Below are 24,265 nucleotides of genomic sequence, written 5' to 3'. Positions count from 1 at the left end.
CTGATTTTAACATAGGTAGGTTTTGAATACTAGCTTTTTAAAAATCTTTTCAAATCATTTGTAAATTATGGAAATGTATACATCATATGAAATTTACCATTTTAGTCATTTTTAAGTGTACAGTTTAGTGGCATTAGGTACATTCAACTTGTTGTGCAGTGATCCATCACTATACCTTTTTCATCTGCTCCAACTGAAACTCTGTACTCATTAAACAATAACTTCCCTTTCCCTCATCCCTCCAGCCCCTGGCAACCACCTTTGAATGTTATTTTATAGCAAAAAGAAATATTAACTTTTGAGCTTGGTTTACAACCAAAAACCACAATTACATGCGGGAGAGAGGGGGTGGGTAAAAGAGGTTAACTCAGAACTCAGTGTACTTAGAAGACTCTGTGAGTGTGCTGTGTGTGTGTGTCTTTAAAAGACTCTCCACCTCCCAGCCCGCCTCCTTACACTTTGCCACTGGGTTGTTCAGTCCCCAGGTTCCCTCAGTCCCCAGGAGGAGCCAGCATGGACAATCTCCTTTATAGTTTTGGAAGCAGGTTTGTTGCCATGGAGTTCACATTTTGACTGGAGTTGAGAAGTATAAAGGTAACTGTTTGTTTTAGTTTCAACGATCTGGCAAAAAGATAGGCTGTTGCTCTTCTTCTGGAAAAGCCTGATTGGTAAGATTCCTTTAAGGGCTCAGCCCCAAAGAGCTTTATCTCATCCCCTCACAGACTAAAAACTAAAGCTTGCAGAGACCTCTGAAGGAAAACCTGTCCCGGGCTCTGTCACTTCACACTCATGGCTAACCCTGGAGGTGGTACTGTTTGCAACGGGAAACTTCACAATCACAAGAAACAGAGCAATGGCTTGCAAGGCAGAAATTGCACAAAGAATGGAATAGTGAAAGAAGCCCAGGTAAGAGGCACTCTCCCCTACTCTTCTCTGAATTACCTGAACATTTCAATATTTCTCTGTGAAGATATTTGGGACTGCCCTAACTTAAAGTTCATCTTATGAAGTGTTTTTATGTGTTTTGACTGTTGATTCTGTTAATAGAAAGTGCTTGGCTACCAAAAAGTTTAGGTGTGGATTAAGGAGAAAATGTCTTCTGAATGCAAAAGAGGATGCACACAGACACTCACACAGCTTTAGGCTCCCTAAAATACAAATGTACCTACTAGACTTTTGTCTCAAGCATTTTGCGGGGAGGGAAGAATTATGAAGGCTCCAACTCTTTGCGTATGTTTTAGTCCAAGAGACCTGCTACAACTATTATGCTTCAGAAGAAAAAGAGGAAGTGAAAGTACATTTTGCTGACATTATGTGGTGGAGATGGCATTCTTCCCAGGTCCATGAGAAATGCGTCTCTCTTTGAAAGGCGAGTTATTATTGGTGTTTAGTGGAGCATTGTTATAGTAGCTCACTACTTGATTTGAGGCTACAGTATTTCTTTGAAATGTGACGTCACAGACATTCTTTTCCAAACGCTTCAGAAAGCATGGCTCATTGTGACACACTGCACTCAGAAAACAGAACAGCATCTGTAAAACAAACTTGTAAGTATTTACCAACTTGGCCCTTTTTTTTTTTTCTTTTATTGCACCAGGATGTTTGCAGAGTATACTAGGCAGGAGGAACTCAAGGAAAGTTGTCGGCTTATTTTAAGAGAGAGCCTGGGTCTGTGAGGTCCTTATGTAAGGCAGTTCCCCACTCCCCACAGGACACCCCATGTCACTCTGCTCTGAGCAGCAGGGGTGAGCTCATCTGCCCCAGGAGCAAGCCCAAGTAGTCAAACAGGTAGCCTCCTATTGGGAAAGAGAAGTGGCACAGGGAGTCTCATGCAATCTTCCATCATTTGGTCATCCGGAGAGCAAGTATCCACCCACAGGAAAGGCAGATTGTTCTAAGATCACAGGCCAGGTGGGTCTAGCTGGGGCCAGTCCTCCACTCAGTGAATTACATTCATGTGTGCAGTTGGAAGAGGCTAAAGGAGCTCTGGAGCCTGAGTTGTGTGTAAACAGGCTGTGGTCCCCAAAAGCATTCCCCTCTTAACAAAAGGCACTATCCAATCCTGGGAAATGTCTGTCTGAAACCTCAAAACTGGCCTGTCCCAGCTGAGGATCTGAAACCTGGAGCAACATGAAGAGAAGGTGCTCAACTCCTGTCAGTTGCGTGAAGGAAATTGCAGTAATATCCACCACTTATGCATCACTGAATATCAATTCAGGCCACTACTCAAGATGATCCTTGCCTCTAGAATGCCTGTAACTCACAGGCTATTCACCTACTTACCCTTTTGATCATTCTGACCCTGAGGGATCTCATCTGGGAAGAGATTCTTCCGTAACTTTTCTCCCTTTTGTTTATTTTATCTTGGTTTTATAATCACATTCGAGGTATGAGATTAGAAACTTAGATAGTTAAAACCACTCCTAAGTAAGGATAAAGTCCAGAATTCTAAAGGTTCATTATGAAGTGCAGCTGCAAGACTCTAAATATACTTGGACACTGAGGCTTCCCTAAGAATAGTCGAACATATCAGTGCTGCTGTTGCCTTCATGAAGGGCTTTCCAGAGCCTCTTGTCTCAGACACATTTAGGTGTCACTAAGCTACAATTGGCTTTCATTGAGAGCCTCACTTATGGCTTGAAAAATATTTTTCAGGAAAACAAACAAAAAACCCCGGCTGAGATAATAGTGTAAAAGAGCAAATGAGAGCTTATCGTCCCCTCCATGATGGGAACAAAGTTGTCTTTACTCTCATGGTCCTTTGCCACTAGTTTTGATCCTTGGGGCCCTTTAACAAACTAGGTCTAGACCAAAAGCCTTGCCTGTGGATAGAAGCAGTCTGCAAACGCTTACAGAATCCTAGGCTGCTGGTCTCCCAAACACTTTCTGCCTGGCCTAAGGTCCTCTGCTGCAGCATCTAAGATCCTACCAGCCCCTCCAATGATCCTCCCACCCTTTCTCTTCCCACTTATTTGCAGCCACACAGCAACACCATTATCTCTTTTATACATCAGAGGATCCTACAAGATTCTGTTGACAAAGAGTTCCCTGGCATAACAAACAATATGAAAATTACTATTAGGCAGTGCTCAGGAGTCCTCTTTCCCTCTGGTCCAGCATAGGCTGCCATCCCTGCTCCAGCATGCAGGTTTGCTGCCTCAGTCTCAAAGCTGGCAAGGACCAGAGCCTTTCCGTTCTAGCAACCTTCTAGAGTTCCTTTCTGGAGCTTTTATGGAGTTTGACTATTTTTCCTGTTTTTTTTTTTTTTTCTTTAAACCTCATATGTTCTGAGAATGCGCAAAAACTGGTTTTCATCACTGATTAAGTCCATTTACTTGTTTATTCCCAATATGGCCTCCTACCTTTTACTTCTAATGGAAGACTACCGTACTAGAGGATTTGTTCTCCCTCCTTATGAGCATATCCACACTACAGACAGATGGGTGCTTACCGTCTTAATCTATGAACTTAATATTTCTTATAATTTTTATTGAATCAAAATTTTTCCTAATGAATAGGAATTTCCTATTCCTTACTTAATTCTATATAATTACTTTGCAACTATTATCCACATAATTGCTTTTTAATTCCCAGCAATTATTTTCGACCTGGCCATAAACTTTTATTAGGAAAACCAAAACTCACAAAGGTAGACCTTATGTCTCCATTGCATTTTCCCATAAGTAGTTTCTTAAGAGGATAGGGTCTGCATTTTCTTCTCTTAAACTAAACCTGCGGGATGAAAAAAAAATTGTAAAGTTTTCCTAATCATCCCTTTCCAGGAAAACAAAAACGTTTGAAGATTAGAGTTACTCTAATTCAAGGTTTATTGAGTTCTTGACCTGAATGCTGGCATATTACCAGGTATAGGTAATGAGCCCTAACACGTGGTTGCTTTTTTTTTCACCAATATTTATTAAGCATCTGTTATTCTTAGGACATATAAAGATAAATAAGAAGTTTACAACTTATGTATTAGGAGAAGGCTTATATCAACATTAAAAAAATCACATCAAAGTTAAATGCTAGTGCAAGGATAAGAGCTGTCATAAAGCAGACATAACTTGAGGACAAAAGCAGACATAACTTGAGTACTAAATAGATAGTACTGGAAGTTGGAGAAGAGCAAAAATAATAATAAATATCAATGTTCTGCTACATATCAGGAAGGGCTAAGCACTTTAGGTAGGCATCTCCTGTGAAGTGGTAGTACACTGTCCATTATACAGATGGGGAAAGAAAAATCACTAAGCAACTTCTGAAGAATTACAATCAGCATGGCCAGGATTTGAACCCAAATCCATGTTGCTTCAAAGCCAGTTCCTTTTTCAGTGTGTTCTAGGAAGTCACAGGTTGGTGTGGTCGGTGACAGCTTCTCAGAGCAGGGAAGACTCAAATTGAACCTTGAGACATTATAATTGCAGATAAAATAGGGAACTTATTCCTGGGGCCAAAGAGGAAAAGACAGGAAAAGAACTCCAGAGATGAATGTAGGAGTTGTTAGTAAAGGGCATAAGAAAGGTCACAAAGCATTCCAGGAAGCTGTGAGGCACAACAGGTCATATGACTTGAGAAACTTTTCTCAATTCAGTGAGCCTTCATCGCAGACAGTGAGAGGCAGTGCTGTAGCTGAGGTGGTGCTCAGCAGATGCTGGAAGAAGAGAAAGGATTAAGCCGCATCACTATGGAAATCATTTCCAGTTTTAGAACCATTTAAGCTGAACTTCTGTTCTCCCCACCTTTCTATATCCTCTTGAAGCCGGCAATATCCTGAAGCTACTCTTCTGCTGTAGTATAAACTTATTCTAGAGAACAAGAGCCATGACTGATTAAAAGTTTAATTGCAAACAGTGGTAGCTGCCTGACAGCCGTGGTAAGTACAGGGTCTGTGGGGCTCACCTAGGCTACCCCCTGATTGAAATAGAGGTCAATATTCTCACCAATTACTAGGAGAACTCATACACTAAAAGTTTTAGAAATTCCTTCCAACTGCTCTGAATCTTCATCCTACTCTTTGATATTCATTTTCTAATGCCTTGGTTTCTTGGCTCCTGTTTCCTTAAAACAATCCCCAATGTGACAAGGTTTCTGCATGAACTCCTCAAGGAATCCCCATGTTTTCATGGGCTCATCATTTTAAAAACATTCTTGTGTGTCACATGCTGCAGCCATTAAGATGAAAATATTCTCCCTCCATTTATAAATAGCTCAGAGTCTAAGTAGGAAAGAAAGACAAGCAATTATAGTATTTAATGGTAAGTACTATAATAAATGCTGTGGTTATCTATTCCTGTGTAACAGTGAATCCAAAACCCAATGGCTTGAAACAACAACTATTGGATTGTTCTTGATTCAGGCAGGGGCTGCTAGGGATTGCCCTTCTCTGCTCCATGTGGTGTTTGCTGCAGATCAACTTGCCTGAGCATCCAAGATGACCCCATTCACATGTCCCAGACCTTGGTACCAGCTGTTGTCCAAAGCACCTTGTGTCTACTTCACCAGGACACACTCTGCATGTGGTCTCATTATTCTGCCGAGTAGCCCAGGCTTTTTTACAGGATGACTGGCTTCTAAGAGAGTAAAAATAGAAACTACAAGACCTCTTTTATGTTCTAGGGACATTTCTGCTACATTCTGCAGACAAAGCCAGTCATAGTCCAGCTAAGATGCAAGGAGAGGAGAAACAGGTGCTGTTTTTTTCATGAGAGAACCTGCAAAGTCACATTGAAAAAGGTTGCAAGGGATTGGAGAGATTATTGTGACCATCTTTGGAAATAGTCCATCACAATAGAAATATATGGACCTTGCATGGGAACACAGAATAATGTGTAACTGACCTATGCTGGGAAGACATCTTTCTTCAGAGAGACATTTGACCCAAGTCTTGAAAGCAGAGTAGCCAGGCATATAGGCACAGAAAGGCATTCCAGCAGAGGGAAAGGCTGTTAGAAGGATATAAAATATCAGATCATTATGTCTTTGGTCAATGAAAGATGAGTTCATGGTAGGAGGTTCAGGGTGCTTAATGGAGAGAACCAGGTGGGAAAAGACTGTAAAATGCCTTTGTCTTAGTTTACGTTCCCCAAGAAACAGACCCAGAGATAAAGAGTTGAGTGCAAGAAATTTATTAGGGAGGTGAACCCAGGAAGCACAGAGGAAAAATAGTGAAGTGAGGCACAGAAGGGAAGGAAGCCAATACACTCATGAACAAGTTACCATTGTTGGCAACTGGGACTGAGACTTGTCGGGGACATCTGGGAGATGGTATACAACCCATCTCAAAGCTGTCTAAATTACAAAAAAAAAAAAAAAAAAAGATAAATGTCAACCAATTCCTGTCCATCATCAGTTGAGGGATGCTCAGCGCTTGTAGACTTTCCACACATGGGCTGAGCACACTCCTATGGCAGAGAAAACCCTCAAGCTGAGCTACAGGGGCTTGCAGTAAGAAATCACCAGAATGGAAGAAGGTCTGGACGCACCAAGAGTGTCTTTTATAACCATTTATATGTGCAAGTGATGGAGATTTGAGAACGGAATTAGCATGATCAGATACATTTCTCCCAAACTGTGTAAGCTTTACTTATGGTGACTTTTAGAGCATGGTTTATGAATTAACCCTGACCTAATGGGCTAATCATCATAGAAGACAGGATTAGGTTGTTAAGCAACATAAACAGAGCTTACCCACTGTGTTTGGCAAAGGAGAAAAGGGATATATCAAGGGTAAATATTATTGCCATAATTTGCTCCCTTTACACTCAAGCAAGATGAAAAACCAGAAACCATTAACAGCTTAGCAAATTTTAACTATATAAAAAAATCTAAAACTTAATATGGCAAGAAACATCATAAAGGGTAATGCATAAAAATCAATTGGAAAGCATATCTGAAGTAAAAACTCCTTTACAGTAGCACCAAAAACATGAAGGACCTGGAAATAGATTTAAATAAAATGAAAATCAATTGGAAGGGAGCATGAAAATGCTACTGAGGGACATGAAAGGAAACTGAAAATAAGTGGAAAGACATACAACACATGTAGAGGAAGACTCAGGATAAAAAAATGCATTAATTCTACTTAAGTTAACCTATAAGTTTCTGTGCAAGTCCAATAAATAAATCAACATATTTTTGAGCCAGACAAATGACTTTGAAGTTTATGTGGAAAATTAATAAGCAAGAATAATTGGAAAGACTATGATAATAATAATGAGGGGTGACTAGCACTACCAACTAGTGAATCATGTTGGGCACCAAAGGAATTATAATTGTTTCCTATTAGTACATGAACAGATAGATAAATATTATAGGTAATTGTTAATCTATTAAAGTTCAAGAAAATATCAATTTTAAAATAATATTTACATGGGAAAAGTCTTTATAACTGTGAAATAATACCCAGGAGCCATAAAATAAGAGGTCAACAATCTGACTACAGAAAAATCAAATATTTATTTCTGCATGGCAAAAACAAAACAAAAATAACACCGTGAAATAACCAAAAGGCAAATTACAGACCAGGAAAATGTTTACAATTTGTATCATAAAATGCAATTTTCTGATACTATAAATAACTTTTAGAAATGAATATAAAAAGAGCCCACACACCAGAGAGAAAAGAATGGACAACAGCTATGTAGAGGGAAATACAATTTGAAATACAAAAGGTAAGGAAAGGAAGAGAAAGAAGGGAAGAGAAGTCAGGAAAGTGAAGGAAAGGAATATGCTAGAATCAATTTCCATGAGAAAAGAAAGAAAAGTCCATTTTCTCAGTTTATGTGCATTAAGTGCAAAATCAAGTTAAAACTTAGTTTGAATAATCTAGTTATTTTGATCAGTTTAATAATAATGGTAAAGCTAATAAACCAATTGTTGGTGGGTGCTACATGCCAGGTCCTTCTACCTAATTGGCCTCATTTAATTCTTTTTTTTTTTTTTTTTTTTTTTTTTTTTTTTTTTTTTTTGAGGCGGAGTCTCGCTCTGTCGCCCGGACTGGAGTGCAGTGGCCCGATCTCAGCTCACTGCAAGCTCCGCCTCCCGGGTTTGCGCCATTCTCCCGCCTCAGCCTCCCGAGTAGCTGGGACTACAGGCGCCCGCCACCTCGCCCGGCTAGTTTTTGTATTTTTAGTAGAGACGGGGTTTCACTGTGTTAGCCAGGATGGTCTCGATCTCCTGACCTCGTGATCCGCCCATCTCGGCCTCCCAAAGTGCTGGGATTACAGGCTTGAGCCACCGCGCCCGGCCTCATTTAATTCTTATATCAGTAATGCAAAGTGGATATTATTAGCCACATTCATATAGGTGAGGAAACTGATGCTCTGAAAACATAAATAACTCCCCCCAAGGTCACACAGCTAGAACAAAACTGGGACATAAACTCTAGACTATCCACCTTATCCTAACTTCTTACTTCAACAACGGTCCAAGACCTCATGATATTATCTACTTTCTATAATAGGCTTAGAGAGCTTTATTTAACAACTGAACATAATACCTATTGTCTAAGGTATCAATAATATACTTTTAGAAAGAAAGGTGTTTATGCTTTCACTGTGACTAAAGATATTGAAAGACATTAAGCTCCAATACCTGATGGGTATTGGCCTATAGTTGAATGTTTGGGAGGTAATCAAGAACATAATAATTATAATAATCTTTAACGTATCTTGAGTTCTTCAAAGTGCCAGGCATTCCCAGTGCTTTATGTTAATCATCTCACAACATTCCTATGAGGTATTATTTTTGGACCCATTTTATAGGTGAGGAAACAGAAAGCTTTAGTAACTCAACCAAGGTCACCAACTTATAAGTGTCAAAACTAGGTATGGAAATCAAGTTTATCCAATCCTAGAACCTAAGTTCTTATCCGTTAGTCCACACTTCGCCTGTAAACACAAGATAATGTTAGGCGTGGGATTCATACCCACTTCCAGAGAGAAGGGGCCAATGGACTCAGCCTTAAAGAGCAGAGTCAGTGTAAGTTAAAAGAATGTTGAGTTGTTTTGCTTTCCTGATTTTTCATTCTTAATAAAAATTTTAGTTCATCACAAATGACACAAACTTTCACATATCTCAGCTTTCAATAGGTGATGTTATTCACTCACAGACATACCACATTAGTGAACCAGCCACCCCCATGCCTCACTTTGAACAACTCTAAGCTAAAGAAAATTGACCTCATGTGACTCTGAGTCATGCGGACTCACACTTAGCCCCAGTTGGAGCTCGAGAGATAGTCTGGCTTTCAGGAGCTTTTTTCAAGAGTATGTGGCCTCCCTGAATAGAAACTTCATTTAGTACAATATTTTCTGGCAATACTGATATCTTAGACATGATGCAGTAGATCAAGCTTGTCGACATGCGGCCTGCAGGCTGCATTTGGCCCAGGACATCTTTGAATGCAGACCAACACAGATTCATAAATTTCTTAAAACATTATGAGATCTTTTTCTTGTGATTTTTTAGTTCATCAGCTATCATTAGTGTTAGTGTATTTTATGTGCAGCTCAAGACAATTCTTCTTCCAATGTGGAAAGCCAAATGATTGGACACTCCTGCCTTAGATGAAATATAGTTATAAATTCTTTGGGGCATTTCACATTGAGAGGTAGAATCTAATTCTAATCCACTTGAACCTGGGCTAGACCTAATGACTTACTTGACCAAAAATGTGATGGAAGGGACAATCTGGGACTCCTGAGAGTCAGTTACAAGAAGCCTAGCAGCTTGAACCCAGTCCTTGTAGAGCACCCGTTCTTGGAATCCATGCTTTAAGGAAGCCCAAGCAGCCCAAGAAGAAGCTCAAAGAGAGAAACCCAGTATGCTTGCTCTCTTTCTAGCTGAGATGCAGTACCAACTTCTAAACTGTGTGAGCGAGTTATCTCGGAAGTGAATCCTCCAACTCCAGGGTGTGTTTGCTCCAATTGATACTGCATGGATCATAGACAAGTTGTCCCTGTTGGGCTCTCCCAAATTAAAGATTCTTGAGCAAATAAATAATTGCTGTTTTAAGTTTGCTGGTGGCTTATTAAGCAGCAATAAAAACTGAATACATGGATATTATATTTCCTTAAAATGACTGGAAAAGTCATTGTGCAATCTCAGAACCATTTTCAGTGCTTGAATTTATATTTACATTTAAAGAGTTTGCTTTGACCATGCATTTGCTATTAATCATTGGCAAAGATGCATTTTAATAATTTATAAATTTCTGTTTTGTCTGGCAAAAGGACTGTATGGTTAAGCCCTTAACCAGAGATGAGTGTCTGGCTGTAAAAGTGAAACACAATGAATCTAAATATCACCAATGCAAAAACACACCCATTTGAAAATTGCCAAATCTGAAGTGTAATTATTAACCCTTAGGAGGTCTGTAATGTATTACATTGTCTATGAAGAAAGAGTTGACTCAATAAAGTGTGTGTGCTCAGGTGTTTCATTGGCTTAATTAACATATTTTAAGTACTTTTAATATCTGCCAATTATAAATTAATTTTATCTATTTGTTAAAGCTTCCTGGAAAAATTTTCTCTCACTGTTGAGGTAAATTGATATTAACCCAATTAATTGCAAGAAATCAACTATGCTGATTTTGAAATGTACTTAATGTTTTTACTAAGTATGGCTACCTTTGTCTCAGTTGGTCTGTACTAAGGTAGTTTTACTGGAATTCTAAGGTATAACAATCTATAAATTTACGACAGAAAGATCTACCGCCACCATATTAGAAATCTTTTCCAGGTGATTTGGAGTTCAAATTAACTATTTTGGGGGAAAAACACTATAAGCATACCTCAGAGAAATATTCAAAATTATCCTCCACAATCTCCTTCATCTGTCTATCACAGTGCCATCTGAATCCTGCTCTCCTGAAGAGTTTTGACACATTTAAGATCATCTGAGCACAGTGCAGGTTGAGATTGCAAATGCCTAAATGAGCTAGCAGGGCCTTGTGTAGTACAGTAGGAGGTTATAAGAATGGGTTTAACTGAACAAGGCCTGGTGTTTCCATGAGAGAGAACAGACTCCATCTTGATAGTTTTTCTAACTTTTAAAAGAAGCTGGAAATCCAAATTGAGGAAAGGAGGTCTCATGATTTCTAAAGGTTGGCATCTAGTTTTTAAAAATTCAAATCATGTGGATTTAAAGAAAACACAGCTAAAAAACACCAATTTGTAACCTCTAAACCATAGGTAAACAGAGTGTGGGAAATAGACTAAGAAGTACTAAGTAGAGTGCTATTTTCTCATTTGTTTAGGAAAAATGGCTCAGAGAATTTGGTTCGCCTCGATTTAATTTACTTTATATTTACAAAAAGTGATAGGTGAGTCTTCCGTCTTCACTTTCCTGAGTTGATATGTTAACAATTACCCTAGACTCTGCAGGTTTGAGGAACTCTTGTGACCAGCTACATATACTAGGTTTCCTTGACTAACCCAAATCTAAAATAGTAAGTCCCAAAGTGTTCATCAAAGTGTTAGAGACCTAGTGATATTTATTGACCAAACCACATCTCTCACATTTCATAGGCAGTGGAGCACAAACCTTCGTTAGGTGATATATTCATAAAGTCTAGTCACCATGATTGTTCTCTAAATCTGGTCTAACTGGACCTTCAAAAGTTGCCCAAGCAAAAGGCTGTGTGCAAGTCTTAATTATTCTCTTACCTATGAGTTATACACAACTTTTATTTGTCTGTCTCACGGTTGTGAGTCTTTTGGAGTTCAAGAATTCCCTTGAGAAGCTGATATATACTTTCTAATGAAAATTTATATGTCCATAACCGCAAAATTTTTTACACAGAGAACGTATGTATTCCCTGACTTCCTCAGATCTCCAGATTATAAACTTTGGCTCTGAAATTTTGTATAAAAATAGGCTATTTCTGCACTTACAATCCAACTAGAAAAAACAGCAAATCAACTGTTCCAGAGAAGACAGGATAAAGGATTCACAAATTGATCCACCAAAAAAGAGAAAATCACACATAACACAAAGTGATTCAGGGAGCAAGCCCCATGTGTGTTAGATATTTATTTAAAAATTGGATTAGAGGGTGGGTGTGGTGGCTCTTGTCTATAATTCTAAAGCTTTGGGAGGTCAAGGAAGGAGGTTCAGTTGAGACCAGGAGTTTGAAACCAGTCTGGGAAACATGGCAAGACCCCATTTCTTTTAAAAAACAAATTAATTAGCTGGACGTGGTGGCATGCATCTGTAGCCTTTCGTTTATGTTAGAAGTTTGCATCTTATTACATATATTAATATTTATTTTGCTATAAAACTTTTTATATACTCTTTTAAAACTTTGAAGAAACTGAACTCCCCAGAAAGATGTTTATGTGGTAGCTTTTCACACTCCTGCACCCCTTAGGATGTCCCAGAAAAGTGTGAACTCCTTAAGGAGGAATGGTAGTAAAAAGACCACTAGCTTTGATATCAGAACTGGGTTTGAATCTCAGTTCTGCCACTTACTAAGTGGGCCATATTAGGAAGGTAACTTTATGTCTCTGATTCATTCTTTATGAGGCTATGGTAAAGAATAAATGAGACAGCATGTGTAAGACTCCCAATAACTATCAGCCATACAGTAGATACTCAATAAATGATTATTATCTATTATCATTAGCCTGCAGTCACCTCTTTCTTCTCTACTACTATTATAAGACTAATCAGTACGATGCCTGGTATATAGTAGATGCTCAATAAATGACAGTCATAAACCCTTGAAATCCTTCATCCCGTGATGACTTCTCAATCTTCATTTTACTTGACCTGTCTGCAGCATTAGTGAAAGATAATCACTCTCTCTTTCTTAAAGCGCATTCTTCTCTTGACTTCCAGGGTATAACACTCTTGCTTTTCCTCTTTATCACTAGCTTTTCCTATGCATTTTCTATTCTTGGTTCCTCCTCCTCTCTTTGACCTTTAAACAATGGAATGACCCAAGGCTTAGTCTATGCCCCTCTATTCTTTTCTAACTGTATATCTCTCATGAAGATCTGACCTTGTCTCATCAAGTTAAATACAGTAAAGACATTCTTCTTCAAAGGTTAACTTGTTTCAGTTTCCTTGTCCTTTGTTCCCTGCTTTCAAGGCCAGACTCCCTTACTTTCTGTGTTCCCTTGCCCAGGGAAACAACCTTCCTCTCAGTCTTTATCTATAGAGCCCACATTCCACATCTGCTACTCACTCTGTAAATTACCTCCTCCAACTGCAATGGCCCCCTGACCAAACCCCCTCCACCCTCCCTACCCCTGCCAAAACTGTCTTCTTGCCAGTGTAACTACATCCCTGTATGTCTCAGGTTAGCCAACTGGGTTCAGTTTAGATTGTGTGGTCCAGCTCTAGCCAATGGAGACTGCACACAGCAGTAGGAGTGCAATGTTTTAGGGATGAATCTGCTGCTTTCCTTTGTTTGATGTGCTGTCATGGTGACCAAACTAATGAGCAGCACCCTTCTGCAGAAGTAAACTTTGCCTTGCTGAGAAATCAACTATCAGAATGTCATTTCATTTGCAACTTCAAGCATTATTTCTAACACATCATGATAGTTAGATTAGATGAATTATATAGATAAGTAGATAGATCTATAAAATAGGTATTTCCAACTGACTACTTGATATATGTAGATATATAAATGTATATGCATAAATAGGCATTTCTGACTGCCTACTTGATCTTTCCACTTGGATACTCAAAAGTCATCTCAAACTTAATATGTACCAAACAGTGCTCCTGATGTTTCCTCCTCCCACTCTCCAAAACTGTTTCCCTTACAGTCTTTCCCATCTCAATAAATGGCAACTCTACCTTTCTTGTGGCTCAAGCCATAAACCGTGGTGCCATTCATGACTTTTCTCCTTCATTCTATTCTACATTCTATATCTCAGTAAAACATGAGCCTACCTTCACAGCGCATCCAGAATCTGACCACTTCTCACCTTTCCCTCAGCAGCTCCCTGGTCTTAGCCCCCATTATCTCTCACCTAAAATATTGCAGGAGCTCCATCTCTTTTATCTGTGTTCCACTGTCTATTGTTACATAACAATGCAGCCCAACACATAGCATAAAACAATGATTTTATTATGCTCGTGGATTCTGCTGGTCAGAAATTCAGAAAAGGCACAGTGAGGACAGCTCTCCCCTGCTCCATGGTGTCTAGGGCCTCTGCTAGGATGACTCAACTGGCCAGGCTGGAGAAGTTGGGCCACGAGGGTCCACTTTCCAGACTGCCTCCTCAGTGTCATGCCTGCCACCTGGGCTGGGAAGGCCAAAGGATGAGACAAGCCAGGACTGTGGACTGGATCAAAGCAGCCATAAACAAGCCCACCAGGTTCAAGGGGAGGGGACTAGCCTGTCTCTTAATGGGAAGAGTAGCAAATAATTCATGAGCATGTTTTAAAAACCACCATGTCCTGTTTCCACCCACCCCTCCACCACAATCCACTAGACTTTCTCAGTACAGCAGACAGTGCTCGTGCTGAAATAAAATCCAGAGACGTCATTCTTCTGCCCAAATCCTTCCCATGGCTACCATTTCACTCACAGCAAAAAACAAAATACTTACTATGACCATAAGGCCCCACAGCCTGGCCAGATCATCTGTGACTCATATTCTGCTACTTTCCCTGAGCTCACTCTGTCCCAGCTGCACAGCCTCCTCACTGTTCCTGGAGTCAGCCACCCATGGTGTCCTCCCACCTGCAACATTTGCATTTGCACTCCTCATTCCCCATCCCGGAACATCCTTTCCCCAGACATCCACAGGGCTCACCCTTCTCCCACTTGAAGTCTTCACTCACATAGCACCTTCTCTGTGGGACTCAGGCTCACGATGCTTTCTAAAATTGCAAACTACCACCCCCACTTCCTAGCCCCTTTCCTACTTAATTGCTCTCTTTAGCATTTAAAAACATCTGTGCACATGCACACACACACACACACACACAGAGTCACACATATACCTACACACATAAGCACACATGCATGCACACATTAATTTATTTCCTATCTGTTGCCTGCCTCCACTTTTAGACTGTGAGGGGTCCACCTGGGCAGGAATTCCTATCTTGTTCACTGCCAAATCCCTAGTACCTAGACCATAGCCTGTATGTAATAGGAGCTCAATAATATTTATGGAATGAATAAAGACTACCTATTTTTACTAATCTGTTCTTTGCAAGAACTCCCATTTCACATGCCTAGATCTCTAAAAGGCTAAGAAAGCTCTGCTCATATGATCTGCAGACTTCTCTGTAAACTTCAAAGTGTATAACCTCTCATTAATTAATTCACAGGTTTCCTAAGCTTTGTTGGACAGCATGGCTACTATTTACTACCATCTTTTTAAAAATCACGAAATCACTAGATTACTTTGGTGACCAGGTAGCAATATGCTTCTGTATTGCTATCCAGAGGTGATATACTCCAAGCTTGGAGGTATGGAGCATGCTTTAAGCAGTGGAACTTTTTGAAGAAAATGAAAATAGAAATGAAATATTATTAATTCATCTCAATCGTTCCTGCTGCATCTTAGCAGGAGATGAAGTATGCATGGATTTGAGGGAAAATGACTAATCTCACAAGGTGTGTAGGGCTGTCAACAGCTTCTAATAAAATTCTGCATTCTCAGAGTCGAGTGTCCAAGAAAGTAAATGAGATCTGTTTTCCCATGAATGACCCACATATGAGATGACTTTTAAAACTTTTATTTGGCTGGGCGCGCTGGCTCAAGGCTGTAATCCCAGCACTTTGGGAGGCCGAGGCGGGTGGATCACGAGGTCAGGAGATCAAGACCATCCTGGCTAACATGGTGAAACCCCGTCTCTACTAAAAAATACAAAAAACTAGCCGGGCGTGGTGGCGGGCGCCTGTAGTCCCAGCTACTCAGGAGGCTGAGGCAGGAGAATGGCATAAACCCGGGACGCGGAGCTTGCAGTGAGCTGAGATCCAGCCACTGCACTCCAGTCTGGGCAACAGACAGAGACTCCGAATCAAAAAGAAAAGAAAAAAAAAACCTTTTATTTAACAAACTTTTACATTGCACTACATGCTAAGAACTTCACTAACTTTACTAACTTAGTTGACCCTCACAACAACCATGTGAGGTTGATACTGTTACTATCGTCATTTTCTAGATGAGTAAACTTAGTCATGCAAAAGTTAACTAAACTTGGCCTGAGATCAAACATATAGTTAGCAATGCAATCTAGTCACAGGACCTGTACTTTTATCACTAGATGAAATGCCCTTTCCTCCACCTTTTTATTGTAAACATTTGCCCATTTATAGAAAACCTTATATAATTCTAAATAAATATTCATATATCTACTACCTAGATTCTACAGTTAGCATTTTGCTATAGGTTTACTACATATCTACCTATCTATCCATCAATCCATATGTTTTATGCATCTCAAATGAAGTTGTAGAATAAATACACTTCACTTCTAAACCCTTCAGCATGCATACCATTAACTTCAATATTTTTCTATAGGTTTTTTTTCTTTTGAGGTAAAATTTACATACAATGGAATGCACAAATCTGAAGTATATCATTCAATGAGTTTTGACCTACATTGGCTCTTGATTACTTTTTTGGAGAAAGTTTCCTAATATAGTTTTGACTGTGAAAAGATGAACTAAAACTGCTCACTTAAAATTAAAGAGTTTAATCTCTGTAGAAGAGAACTGGCTAATGTGTAAATCATCATCTAATGAAGTAAAGGAAGAGCTCACCAGAAGGCTGTCTGCTAGAGAAATTCTCCTGCTACACACTCATAATTCCACAGGGATCAGGAGCTATTTTCCTTTTCGTCTTTAGTATAATCTCTCTAGCAGGAAAGGAACTTAGTTCAGTAATCTTTACAATTCCACTCCATCCCCTGTCTTCTTGAACACATGAGGAAAGCAAAGACCAGGAATTATAATAGTTTGATGATCCTTAAAATAATGTCTGCTATTACAAATTTCTTTAGTATCAATTTCAAAATTGATATTGTGAAATTGTATTTGTCTCATGTCACAAGCAAAGGCACTCCTTTCCTATTGCCCAAAATAAGAGCCACATGTAGAAAACTTCCTTTTCTGCATGTCACAGATCACCATGTCAGAGAAAATAATTATTAGAGGTAAATAATTGCTACTATACATAAGGACACTACTATATGTTCACCCTTTTTTAAATATTGTCAACCCTTGCAATAGACTTTCAAATTTCACATATAAGGAACCAGAGTTTGAAGAAATCAGATGATCACCCACACAGCTGGCAGGTAGTGAAAGCAGGATCTTCTGACTCCTAATATCACGTAACCTCACCCTACACCCCTATCACCCTAGTAACCTGCATCATTACATAAAACTTGGAAACAGGGCCTCACTTTCACACTTCCTGGGCTTGAATCCCAGCTTCACGGTGGTGTGACCTTGCATAAACAGTTTAATCTCTCTGTGCCTCAGTTTTTTCGCCTGGTAAATGAGGTTAATAGTAGTGCCTACCCTATTGGGTGGTGGTGAGAAATAAATAAGATAACGCATGCAAAGCCTTAGAACAGTGTAGGCACCAGAGGAAATTCTCTATAAATATGCACTATTACTAATATTGACCCTTGTAAGAATCTGCCTTATGTCCCTCTCTGCCCTTTCTTTGGTGAAACAGTGCCAGAATATGACAAGAGGTTGCATATTGATTGGCCTGCAGAAACCTCTTTTTAAAAGTTTTATTTGAGGTTCAGGGGTACATGTGCAGGCCTGTTATATAGGTAAACTTGTGTCACAGGGGTTTTTTGTGCTTACTGTTTCATCATCCAGGGACTAAGTCTAGCACACATTAGTTACTTTTCCAGATCTTCTCCCTCCTCCCACCCTCCACCCTCCATTAGGTTCCAATGTGTGTTGTTCCTCTCTACCTGTCCATGTGTTCTAGTCATTTAGCTTCCACTTCTGAGAACATATAGTATTTGGTTTTGTCTTCCTGCATTAGTTTGCTAAGGATGATGGCCTCCACCTCCATCCCTGCTCCTGGAAAGGACACACTCTCATTCTTTTTTATGGCTTCATAGTGTTCCATGGCGTATATGTAATACATTTTCTTTATCCAATTTGTCATTGATAAGGATTTAGGTTGATTCCATGTCTTTGCTATTGTGAATAGTACTAAAATGAACATATGTGTGCATGTGTCTTTATGGTAGAACAACTTATATTCCTTTGGGCATGTACCTGGTAATGGGATTGCTGGGTTGAGTGGTAGTTCTGTTTTTAACTCTTTGAGGAATCGTTGTACTGTCATCCACAATGGTTAAACTAATTTACACTTCCACCAACAGTGTATAAGTGTTCCCTTTTTTTTGCAACCTTCCCAGCATCTGTTATTTCTCAGCTTTTTAGTAATAACCATTCTGACTGGTGTGAGATGGTATGTCATTTTGGTTTTGATTTGCATTTCTCTAATCAGTGATATTGAGGTTTTTTCATAAGCTTTTTGGCCACATGTATGTCTTCTTTTGAGAAGTGTCTGTTCATGTCCTTAGCCTGCAGAAACCTTTAACACACAGTGACAGAAATATACTTGAATAAAACACCAATACGTCTTCAAATAAAAACAAACTGAACAGTAGAGTATAATAATATTAAGAAATTAAGGTTAGGTGTGAACAAAGTGCAGTGTTGAAACTCGGATGACCATAGCAGACCCTGCTGGTGCCATATCCACTTCTACTCTTGGTGGTTACCATTTCCATGTGCATAGCCTCATCTCCAATGGCCAATTCCCATGCCCTTTTTCTGAGAACTTTCTGAAAAACTGTTATGTGTCAGACACTGTTCTAGGAACTAGAGCCTGTTCTTCCCTTATGGGCACCAGGCCAAAAGTACCAGATAATCAACACCCCCTGGAAGCAGTGCTCAACATTTGACTGATGGGAGCTGGATGATAAATACCCCAGCAGCTTCACCCTTCAAGAAAGATAATTGTTAGGTGTGTTCTACACTGTCTCCTGCAGACCCCAGTGGAAGTGAGCTCCAGCTGCCCACACTGGTAACTGCCTTAAGAGCACACCATTCGTTGGTTTCCTTCCCTTTTCTGGCTCATCTCTCCTCCTCTAACAGTGCTTCCTGGGATAACCTTCCAAATAAACAGCTTGTATTTGAATCTTTTATACAGGTTTGCTCCTGGAGAACCCAAAATTAAGACAGTTATTTTTATAAAACATGGCCAATTTTTACCCTTTTAACCTTCAGCATCAACTATACTGATCCTTATGTCTGTACATCCCTTTCACATCCAGGATCTCATTGTACCCTCAGTGGTCCAGAAAGTGATCCAATGCTGTGAAGTAGATAGAACAAATGCTACTGACCTGTTTTAGCATGAGAAAATGGGGCTCAGAAAAGTGAGATCAAAACCACATGGATAATAGAGACAGAGCTGGATAATATTATAATGCCAGACATGCCGACTCGACATTCAGGAATGCCTCCAAGGACTGGGTGCAGCAGACACCTGTCAAACCCTTATTCAGTGCATACAACTTCCCTTCATAAGAACAGGAAGGAAGGAAAAAAAATCAGAGCCTCTGTTCTTCAGTAATTTATTTCAGAACACACATACACACACACACGCAAAAGTGCCAATTTGGTTATTAAACTGCTCAGAGGAACAGCTTTGGGAATCACTCTTACAAAAATTTTTAAAATCCATGTGATTCTAAAAGCCTCAAAGAATAATGCTGATTTCTACCTAAGACTTTTATAGGTAGGCAGCAAAGTGATTTTACATGGCATATCAAATAGCAAAATTTTCTACAAATCTCCCTTAAAAAATTATTTACCTTTGCCATCACGTCTTTATGTTTTATATGACGTATATTTCTTAGAATTACCTTCTTTTGAGTCTTTGACCAGCCTCAGCTCTATTCTTAAAAACCTGACATTATGAATGCTTACTTCTAGACCCAAGGGAACACGAGTCAATTCACTCCTTGTTTCCTTTGTTGAGTTTGCCCAAGGCAGTGGCATTGATGACATGGTTGGAACTCTTGGGTTCTTGCAACATTACATGTTTTTCAACCACCTACTTTGATAATTAGTCCTAAGGAAACTTGGCTCCAGAACTTCTTACATATTAGAATAATAATGGCAGAACGGATCTCAGATCTCAGAGAACCATATTATGTGATTTTTTTAAGATCTTAGTAATACATTTCTCAGTAGGACCAGAAGTTTCTGTTCACAAAGTGTGAAAGCTCAGAGGGCTGATGTCTGGTGATTCAGCCCAGTAGAATCAGACTTCAGAATTTTATAGACCTGTGATTTTTTTAGGTGAATTATATTGTACCAAAGTTTTTATTCTGCCATGATTCAAAAGATCCAGTAACCCCTTATCCACTATCACTATCGTGCATAAATTCACCCTAAAAGATATTAAGGACATGATGTCTAATTAAGAGACAGTCCCTAGAAAGATATCCACATGTGTATATATTTATAAGCATCATATACTTTTATATTACACATATATATCAACATTTTACCATACATCAGTGAAAATTTTAGTATGTGTCTTTAAAGTGTTATAGACTAGTATTTAGGAATTATTAGACTAACAAAACAAGTAGATACAAGATAAGAATGGGCTATTCTTCTCTACTGGTTTTGCATTGTGTTAAAACCGGGATCAAAGCCAACAACAGTAACTAGCTTCCACTTCCTTTAAAGCTGAATTATTTATGCTTTGTCCTCTCATGAGAGTGTGATATTCAGACCTGGAACACAGCCTTGGGACACTCATATCCTTTATTGCTGAAGAAGCTATTTGGCTATTATTTTAAAATAGGAAGCAACAGAGACTCAAACAGGTGTAGTCACTTGCCCAACATCTCAATAGGGCCAATCTAGGGCAAGACATGCCTGTGCCCTTTGCCTCTACACTACACTGCCTTACACATTACAAAACCAAACACAAACTCCGTGGTAGCCGCTGACATTAACACTATTTGCCCACCCATGCAAATGATTTGGGGCACCTGGAGATGTCCCACAGCTGAAGTACATCTTGGGTTAGTTTGTTAGCTTATGACAGGAGGAGCTGGCCTTTTCTTTAAGAACCCATCCTTTCCCACTGGTTCATTCTTAGCAAGACAACTGAATCACGTCCCTACAGACTGAGTATAGTACTCAGAAATAGAAGTATTCCAATGGTGACCTGAGAAAATGATTCAATCGTTGAATTACACAAGTCACAGGCATCAGTTTGCTTTTGTTAAGCGTAATGTCAATCTTAATATTCTGGTCAGATGACTTATGCTTTTCATCCATTCATTCCCTTTGACTCAGGAGCTATGATGGCTAAAACATGCCTGGTTATACAAAGCTGGTTGATTCAGGAGTACGGGTAGCCAAGATTAGCCTTGCTCTGGGAGAGGTTATTTTTTCCTATATTATGTGGCACTTGATGAAAATAATTAATCAGATAATTACAATTATGATCATGGATATTATTAGACTTTTTGGAATCAAATGAATAAATTGTTGTGGTGTCATTTTCTTAGCGAATTAGTTGTTTGGAGACAATATACTTATTTTTCATGGAAGCAAAAGGCTTTCATGGAAAGTGAAATAACATGTGCTGCTTTCAGTGCAAACAAAAGATTTCAGCCAGGGAATCTGTGTATTTCAACTAAGTGTAATCTGTAAGGATACATTCTGTCTTCAAAGGAAACCAAAAGATGAACCAGGTTATATGGGGTGACAGGCAGGGAAGCAAACAGAATAGGTATGTGCAACCACACAGCAATTCCTAATAAACACACAGAGAAGAGAACAGCCACTGAATCCTTGGCAAGTTTCTCTCTTTCTAGGTCAGAGAGCTTTCTGCTTCTACATGTGGCTGAATAGCAGTCCCTGTTTGGTCTAGCATCAGGGGACAGGAAGTTTTGGGTGGGACCTAGGTATAGCAGCTCAGCAAAGAGGTGCAAGAAGAAATTGGTTTGTTTTGATTCAAAAAGAAAAACCGTGGTTTGTAATCCAAGTTCAGTCCACTGAACTCAGCCAAATGACTGTCAACCACATTGCATGTGCCTCCAGGAGCCCCACCCTTATAATAAGTCATCCATGAGCCACTGGCTGCCCCTACCGTGAAGAAATGCCACAGGGCACACCACACTGTGATGTCAAAACACACCCCTGTTGGTTCATTCCTGTGCAATTTAGGAGACTATCCTTTCAAATTTTGGTCAGAGACTCGAAATTCCAGAACCAACTGAGTAAGTTGGCCTCAACAAATTTTCTTCCACCATGAATATAAAAGAGATTTTTCAATGACTAACCACAAATCACTGTGAATCACTGAATATGGGAGCTCCCTGGAGATCTGTTTACCACATCATATTCCAATGTTACTTTCAAGAACCATGCCTGATCAGGTTACCGTTTGTTTAAACTCATCAGTAGCTTTCCATGTTAAGATCAAAGCTGTAATCCTATCGCAATTTACCAGCCCTGCATCACCTCCCCAGCCTATTCATTCTTATATTTGTTCTTTCATTCATTAAATATTTATCGGACCCTTGTTACATGTCAGACACTGTTCTAGGAACTGGGGTGCTACTAGCAATGTACTAAGTGAATGGGGGTCCTCCTCCTGGAACTGACATTCAGCCATGCCTGCCCCTCACTATCCATGAGCTACCCCTACCCCACACCCTCCTTGCCTTTCCTCAAGCACTTCCTTCTGCCTGGAAGACTTTATTCCTGGTAAACTCCTGCTGATTCTTCAGATTTTATTTAAAACTTCATTTTCTTTGAGAAGGACCTTCTCTTTTTCTGAACTAGGTCAGATCCCATCCTATAACCACTGTACAGCACTCTTGATTACTTATAATTTCCCTTTTTCTAAGTATTGTTCATCTGTATTTCCTTCCAGACCAAGGGTTGGCAGTCTTTTTCTGTAAAGAGATAGATAGTAAATATTTTCAACTCTGTAAGCCATTCAGTCTCTGTTACAACTACTCAACTCTGCCACTGTAGCAGAAATGCAGCCATAGACAATATATAAACAAATGGATATAGCTGTGTTTCAATAAAACTTTATTACAAAATTAGGCTGTAGACCATAATTTGCCAATTTCTAAACAATATAACTTCCTATGATGATGGAAATGCTCTATAAATGTCCCATCCAGTAAGGTAGCCACCAACTACATGAGAATATTGAGCACTTGAAATGTGGCTAGTGCAATTGAAGATATAAATCTCTAAGTTTATTTAATTTTAACTATTGAAGTTTAAATGTAACTAGAAACATATGGCTAGCAACAATTGTATTGAACAGCCAGATCTAAACTGTGAGAGCAGGGCCTCTGTCCCTCTTGCTCACACCATTTCACCTGAACCTAGCACACTAGCTGGCACAGAGTAGGTGCTCAATATATAACTCTGGAATGAATGAATGAACAGATGTATAAATATGTATAAATCAACTGCTATGGCACTTGATTAGACTTCTTGCTCTCTAGTCTTAAAAGGTTCTATTTTTGTTCTGTTTTTCACATTGTTTCTTTCCACTAGCCCATGACCCCCATGAGGGTGGGTGCTGTAAGACACTACCCAAGTGATCTTTCCCATGCCCAACACAGGTACGTGCACAAGGAAGTCAGCCTTTGCACAGTGTTTGCAGCTACTAGTATTCACCTGAGAAGGGAAAAGACTAAGTCCCATGGCTACTCCATTTCTGAAATATGTTCCAGTTTGTCATGTCTCAAAGATCTAACTTTTATTTTTCTTTCGGGCTTCAACCCTGGTATGTGGATTTGAGAGGATCAACTTAGTCCTGTCTTTTCCTGCTTTATAACCTTAGGCAAGTTGCTTAATGTCCTTGTGTCTCTCTTATTAAGTGAAGATAATTCTAATTCCATTACAGTGATCCACCACCTACTTCTTTGGAATAGCATGTAAGTAAATAAGAGCATGTCCATAAAAGCTTTAGAGCACCTTAGAGATAAGCATTGTTCTCACATGGCATATTATAATAGGTCAAGAAGGTGGTAGTTATTCTCAGAGATATCAAACCAATAGTGCATTGTTTTCTCTGATTTATCAGAATAACTTAATAAAAGCTCTGTGTTCCTCAAGTGAGCCAGCCAGTTATGAATAAGATCAGAATAATACAGTCATTGCAGGATGGTGAAGGATAGCCACTTAGCTCTAAAGCTGAAGTAAGTCCAATTACTTAGAGCCTCCAACCTAGCTGTCATTCCAAGT

General features: G+C 39.4%; 1 protein-coding gene across 4 annotated transcripts in view; it reads left to right on the top strand.

The window, feature by feature from the left end:
• The first annotated feature begins 472 nt into the window (after positions 1 to 472).
• The window catches only part of SPTLC3 (serine palmitoyltransferase long chain base subunit 3), a 167,495-nt gene continuing 143,702 nt past the window's right edge, over positions 473 to 24,265 (top strand). For 3 of the 4 annotated variants that reach the window (XM_030915896.1, XM_030915895.1, XM_030915897.1), the window contains exons 1-2: positions 473 to 594; positions 723 to 906. In XM_030915896.1, the coding sequence (XP_030771756.1) occupies positions 790 to 906 (117 nt within the window). In that variant the 5' untranslated portion in view covers positions 473 to 594; positions 723 to 789. The remainder of the gene's footprint in view (positions 595 to 722; positions 907 to 24,265) is intronic. The other variant, XM_030915898.1, reaches the window with a different exon arrangement.

This window comes from Rhinopithecus roxellana, chromosome 13, assembly GCF_007565055.1.
Source record: "Rhinopithecus roxellana isolate Shanxi Qingling chromosome 13, ASM756505v1, whole genome shotgun sequence".
Classification (NCBI taxonomy): Eukaryota; Metazoa; Chordata; class Mammalia; order Primates; family Cercopithecidae; genus Rhinopithecus; species Rhinopithecus roxellana.
Note: the sequence above shows the minus strand (reverse complement) of the source record. Positions and strands in the feature narration are given on the sequence as shown.